The following is a 7,291-nucleotide window of genomic DNA, read 5'->3' as shown; positions in this document are numbered from 1 at the left end:
ATTGAAAATCTATTATCCATATTGCCTAATTGAAAATCTATTATCTATATTGTATATATTTTATCTATATAGTCTAGTTCATATTTTGTATCTATATTGCCTGGTTGAGAATCTATTACTTATATTACCTAGTTGAAAATATATAATGTATATTGCCTAATTGAGAATCTATTATGTATATTGTGTAGTTGAGAATCTACTACCTAAATTGCCTATTTGAGAATCTATTACTTATATTACCTAGTTGAAAATCTATTATCCATATTGCCTAATTGAAAATCTATTATCTATATTGTGTAGTTGGGAATCTGTTACCTATATTGTCTAGTTGAAAATCTATTATCTATATTATGTAGTTGGGAATCTGTTACCTATATTGTCTAGTTGAAAATCTATTATCTATATTATGTAGTTGGGAATCTGTTACCTATATTGTCTAGTTGAAAATCTATTATCTATATTATGTAGTTGGGAATCTGTTACCTATATTGTCTAGTTGAAAATCTATTATCTATATTATGTAGCTGGGAATCTGTTACCCATATTGCCTAGTTGAGAATCTATTATTCATATTGCCTGGTTGAGAATCTATTATTCATATTGTTTAGTTGAAAATATTTTTTCTATATTGCCTAGTTGAGAATCTATTATCCATACTGCCAAGGTGAGAATCTGTTATCTCTATTGTCGATTTGAAAATATATTATCTATATTGTCTAGTTGGGAATATATTATCTATATTGTCTAGTTGGGAATATATTATCTATATTGTCTAGTTGGGAATATATTATCTATATTGTCTAGTTGGGAATATATTATCTATATTACCTAGTTAAAAAATACTTCTTTTCAACGTTACCACAGTAAATACTGTTTTTCAGTAGAAGCTTAGATTAGTCGTCTGATTATAAGAACATGTCATAAAGTTTGTTAGTTATGTTCATAAGATAAATGAAACTAAAATCATTATAGATCTACTGAGGCATGTGTTTTATACTGGATAAAAATATGTCAGATAAGAGTGTAAAACTTACATTATCAAACTAGAACAGGTGCCTAATACAACCCAGGAACTAATGATGTTACTAGAAAAACCATGCAAAAAATATAATCTGTTGTGAAGTTTCACGGGCCATTAACTCAAATAAATAATTAGAAGGGCTTTTACTAACTAAAGAAAATTACCTACAACCAATATTCAAGGAAACGATTCAGGTAGCTCGTAAATGTAATTACAGGATGATATGTTTTGTTAATCCACATATAATACAGTTGTACGATTTATTAGATGTCTTACTAAATGTGATGTTTTAAAAGTAACATACTTTGGTTCTTTACTTAAAGTTTAATCAATCAAGTCACATCACACTCTAAAGACATAACACGACAGTATGGGCGGAAGTGGGTTCATATCCATCCCAAGAGATTAATAATATTATCATTTTTTAGCAGTTTGTGTTGACTAACGCTGTTTTTAAGCTGAAATCCCTAACAAAATCATTTTCTATTTATTTCTATATAACTTTGTCTAGCCATTCATTTATAGAGTGTTATAATGACAAAAAAAAGTAATGGGTTGAACAGTGTATGGATGGATGTTTACTACTATATAAATCTTTGGAAGGGATTCATTACTCCAGTATAATTTACTTTAATTTTACACACATCAAAACGTAATATATATATATATAAATCCAAAAACTAAATTAATTATATTTATTCTTCGATGATTTTAAGAGAAACAAAATTCACTAACATGTTCTTGATAGTAAAGGATTAGCTGTGAAATAAAACATTTAAGTTCTCGACAACTTACATTTAACTTTTTTATTTCGTTGGTATATCAAATGACAATATTAATCCCATGATGCATTTATTCCGAGAAGCCGACATTTTAATAGGGATAGTTAGAGAAATAAAAACAACTAAACGTTAATAAAATTGAATTAATAATATTTTGATATATTTTAATTGTGTGGTACATATAAATTATTATATGAAAATTACAAGTGCATTTGAATCAGATGATAAAATTTGTTGCGTAATCTGAGATTTGCTAAACAGTTGAAGCTTGAACCAAAAATAATATTTTGATACTCTCTTAAAGATTAAATTTTAGCGGCACGTAGCAACAACATGTGAAAAAAATTCAAAAACTTTTGTTATTGTTTAATGATAATTATATATTCAATCCAATTTGAAGAAACGCACTTTTTGTAGAATTATTCATATACATCACGACCTATTCAACATAAACTATGCAGTTCATAGCAAAGCTAAAGAATATATTTTCTGAGCATGCGCTTCCAGACATTCCAGCTGACATGAAAGAGTTCGACCGACATCAAAGCAGTGGAGAGTCAGCAGCGACAACCACATCTTCTGAAGGGAGTTAGAGTCGATCACAGTTGACGTGTGGCCAGTCACCATGTGGCCTGGAGTCCTTGTGATTATCTGGACTGGAATAATGACCCATGGACTTTCAGAAAGGTTAGGAATATTTACTAGAATCGTTAAACTTCTTTTTATGGTACTTATATTCCAAATTATTTATCTTTAGTAAAGCTAAAGAAATAAAAATATAGGAGTGTGTATACAAAGCTAAAGAAAAAAAAACAATTATTTTATAAAAAAATATTATTCCCCTTGCCGTAGCTTTGATTTCTAATAATAAATCAAACTCATGAAGCGATTTAGAAATCTATGATATTTCTTGCTAAACTGAACCGACGTACACTAGAAATATCAATTTTGATAATCATCTTTTTTATGTTTATTTGAATTTCTCTACTATTCAAACTAACCGTTTGTGTTATAAGGAATAAAATGGCTCCAGATTAATCTGAGTATCGGCATACTGGCTAAACAAGAAACAACCATTACCTCGTATTAAAGCTTTACATCTATGTTTCAAGTATTTCAGATCAACAATGTGCCAATGAGACTGTTTCGATAAAAAGACTAAACAGCGAAAACAACTAAGTACAACTTACTTCGTTAGAGTGAAAACCATATGTTTGGACACACATATAGACAACTTTATGTAACCAGTATTTGTAAGGTGGTCTTTTTCATTTTTCATATCAACTAAAAAAGACTGAGAATGTAAAGTTTGTTATATAATAATCGATGTTCATAAGTTATGCTGATACATAATTACGGCAACATAAGAAAAATAAATTTTCTTGTTACGTCAAACTTTATTCACTTCCCACAATTGATTAACGTTAGATCTGTAGAATTAGGTATGGAATTTTAGCATATTTGATATCTTTAACTTGAACGGCGCCTTGTGACATGTGAGCAAAACGGCTAAGCCAAGAGATCCCAAGTCTCAGTCGTGGCGATCTATAATTTAGAATTGTTGACCAAACGGAGGGTAACTAGTCTACAGCACCCTCGGCCTACACTACCACTCTTACAGAAGTAGTGAGATTTATTGTCATGGTTACAACTGCTCCAAAAGAAGAAAGTGTTAAGAGGTTCTGCAACATATTTCGATTGGAACCTTGGATGTCGTAATTCACAGCCCGGTACTCAAAACACTAGGCCACACCCAGTTCAAATATATATATATATATATATACGTAAAATACAATACTTCTATTTTTTTGACATCTTGGAATGAAATCGGTTAAAGCATTGCAACAAATCATGCCGCACTTCTATCAACCTTGAGTTACTTAAGATGCTGACAGAGCCAAGCACCAACTTTTTGCAGTGATGTTTGTTTTGTTTTTTAGAGCTAATGTTGGTTATTTTTGTTGTTGTAAGTTGGTTCATTTCTGATATGTTTCAACTGTTTTTTTTCCTATTCATCATAATTACGGTCGCTGGGATTGAAGAGGACTGATTATCTTCTGAAAGGAGAGTCAAACACCTTCACTCAGTAGGTGTGCTGACAGTTACGTTTAAAATCCTGATCTGAAAAAAAAAATGAAAGGGCTGTTACATACTCTTCCCAAAAGTGATCAATTTTCTGTGGCATTGTAGTATGTACAAAATGTCAAAATATAGTTCTGATACATCCCGTTCCACTGCCACATTACGTTGGTTGTTGGTGTCACATGGCTTATTGATTTGCGTGTTGGAAATCTTTTTAATATAGCATACTGAAAAACCCATAGAATACTCAGTTTATATTTGATAAAACTCGCTATTCTTTCTATTATGATACTATAACACTGGTTTCGATTCATATCTTAATTCAAGTACAGAACGTTTTAAATAATTAGAAAAAAGAGTTTCATGAACTCAATAAATTGACAAAATCAAAGAACAGCTACTGGAATATCTTAACATTCTAATGACGCGAAAATACAAGAACGAAGGTTCTCAGCTGCAGTTTATCGCCTTTGCCATTATTTAGCCTTAGGTCAAACGAAGTGCTGTGATATAATCCGTTTTAAGTAACCTTATTTTCTTTCTACTCGTTTATTTTTTTTTTTTCAAAGCTGTTCTATTCACAACCCTCTTTCCATTATCATTTCACATTCTGATTGGAAAGACGAGAAATACGAAGTGAAAGAAAGAAATAAGAGTATTAAATTAAGAAAATGTCTGGGGGACTAAGAAACAAATAAAAAAATCTTCGTGAAGAGAGAAGGTAAGTTGATTTTTAACTCGGAGAGAAAGCTACCAATACTCATTTCATGCTGTCGTGACCAGTGTTTGTCAGGAAGTAGACTAGTGAAGGCCGGTGATAACGTTGGAAAAACGATGTAGCTTACGTCTCTAAATACGCTTATATGTTGCATGAAAGGGAAAATGTCTTTTCCAATTTTATTTCTCTAGAAAATACATTTAAACACATACATATACGTATAATTATAATGTTATTTCAGATATCCGATCAAGATTCATTAAGCTGTTGGGTGGAGCCAATATTTTCTATTTGCTACAGCAACAAACATTACTAATTTATCCATAAAAGTGACGAATTAGTTGTTGTTGTTTTTTTGTGTGTGTAGGGGGGAGGGGGGAGTTGTGAAAAAGATTTAGTTTTTAGAAATTAAAACCTTCTCACATCAGACATCAAAAAGTTAAAACCTATAGAACTTCACTGCAGAATGGAAACGAGAAAAACACAAATATTTTACTTGAAACAAAAACTTTATTTATGTATCACAGTAATCTTTTTGTTTTTTAGTTACTAAAAAACCGCATCTGACTTGAATGACAAAAGCTAATAAACACAAAAAGAGTATCGTTCAAATTCCTTTTTTTACTTGTACATTCTGGGCATGTTTATAAAACTGTTCACGGTGGAGATGGTATTTCAGTTTTCAATAGTTTTGGTTTTTTTATTACTACGTGTACTTTTTCCGACAGCATCAAGGTCACATAAACAAACTCGACTACTATCTACTTGAAATGCTAATAGCAAACTAAAATAGAAAATGTCAAAGATAAAAACAGACATTGTTAAATTACATGATCAAATCGGGGATAAACATACTTTATATTGATAGTTATTTAGGGTTAAACAGAAATCATATACTTGTTGGTGTTGCTAGTAGACTGTTTTCTTAACACTCGGGACTATTAACTGAAAAATAACACTAATGTTGACTGATTTAACTCATAACACTAGTATCAACTGACATAATTAATGATTTTAGGTATTGCCGAGTTGAGTGTGATTTTTGATTTCCTGACTTTTGAAGTGATCTGTCCTGAATAATTACTCAATGCCTTATAAGCTCAGTACCCGATTTATATTGAATGTTTTATTGCTACAAAAGGCGCTGTGCAAAATATTTGAACTAGCATTAAAACATTGTGAAAAAATATTACGTTTAATATAACACATTTTAATCAAATGAATTTGATTTGTAAAGTTATACAATAATAAAAATATGTTATGGACTGCCATAGAAATTTAACTGTGCTAACTACTCTGTCATCGTCTATTTTAACGACTGGTGCAACTCTACATCATAAAGTACTGTTTACCTGGCAATTTCAGTGCTAATGTGACTCTTCTCCCTGCTGTACCGTTATATTATTATAACTGCTACCAGTGTTTCATTGTGATATGCGCTGCCACTTTGAAAGCAAGCTGTTGTGGTATTTAACTGTAATGTGACTCTTCTCCCTGCTGTACTACTGTATAATTATTATAACTCTACATTGAAACACTGGTAGTAGAGTTATACTAATTATACAGCAGTACGGGAGAGAGAAGAGACATATAACGGTTAAATATCACAACAGCTTGCTTTAAACGTAATACAAAGCGTCTAAAGTGGTATTTAACTGTGACTCTTCTCCCTGCTGTACTGCTATGTTATTGTGACTCTTCTACCAGTGCTTGAAAGTTAGATGTGTTACTTTGGAAGCAAGATTTTGCGTTGATTAATTCTAATTTATATATATTATTTGTTCCATAAGGCAATGAGATACTTGCTCTAGTCGATAGTAATATGATAAACCCACTTAAGGTGTTTCGTCGAGATTTGTAGCACATTAAAAATAATTTATTGTGATAGTTTAGTAACTGAGTAGCTTTGCTACAAACCGCACGTTACCATGAAATTTATGACTTTAAATATTTCTTTGTCGTGTTAGTGGTTCAGTAGTAGCATAGCTTTCATGTGAACCATATTGATGTATTATGTTTCAAATCAGGCCCGGCATGGCCAGGTGGTTAGGACGCTCGACTCGTAATCTGAGGGTCTCGGGTTCGAATCCCCGTCACACCAAACATGCTAACCTCCGCCTTTGCCTGGTCCCAAGTCGAGAAAGGGGGAGGGTTGGGCGCGGGGCTAGCAACTCCACCACGTAAAAACCAACCTGCTACCAGTAACTGCAACAACACCTTCCTTTGGCGAGGTGTTGTTGCGGCCCTATGCTCCACTGGGAGTTTACGGGAATAAAAAAAAAAGTTTCAAATCAAATAGGTGTCTTGTTTACTTGTGCCTTTTCTAAAGTTAAGGTTTAAACCAAGAAATGATGTACAAACTTTGTTGATAGGTCTTAGTCTCTTTTTTTTTGTCTAAACTAGTTTATTGTAAGAAGATACATAACTAGTTCTATAGTTACACTGAACTTTGACACAAGGTATTGATTTTGACCTTTGACCAACTACATGAAACGTGTAATTAATACCTTTCCTAGCAACCTTACATGAAGTGTAACTTCATTTCAGTTTCGATGACGAGGAACCCACTTTGAGACTAATAATGGCTGGAGACGGCTTGAATGGGTAATGAAGAAAAACTTTAATACAACAGCAAATGTACAACGTTTCGACAAGGTTTTGTCATCATCAGGTACCCTTGTCGAAACG

The 7,291-nt window shown here is 32.1% G+C and overlaps 1 protein-coding gene across 1 annotated transcript in view; it reads left to right on the top strand.

Annotated features, from left to right (window-relative positions):
• Positions 1–2,410: 2,410 nt before the first annotated feature.
• LOC106461487 (glycine receptor subunit alpha-1-like) overlaps positions 2,411–7,291 on the top strand; it is an 88,255-nt gene continuing 83,374 nt past the window's right edge. Inside the window, exon 1 of the mRNA XM_022388462.1 lies at positions 2,411–2,490. Within this exon, the coding sequence (XP_022244170.1) occupies positions 2,429–2,490 (62 nt within the window). The 5' untranslated portion in view covers positions 2,411–2,428. The remainder of the gene's footprint in view (positions 2,491–7,291) is intronic.

This window comes from Limulus polyphemus, unplaced genomic scaffold (assembly GCF_000517525.1).
Source record: "Limulus polyphemus unplaced genomic scaffold, Limulus_polyphemus-2.1.2 Scaffold970, whole genome shotgun sequence".
Classification (NCBI taxonomy): Eukaryota; Metazoa; Arthropoda; class Merostomata; order Xiphosura; family Limulidae; genus Limulus; species Limulus polyphemus.
Note: the sequence above shows the minus strand (reverse complement) of the source record. Positions and strands in the feature narration are given on the sequence as shown.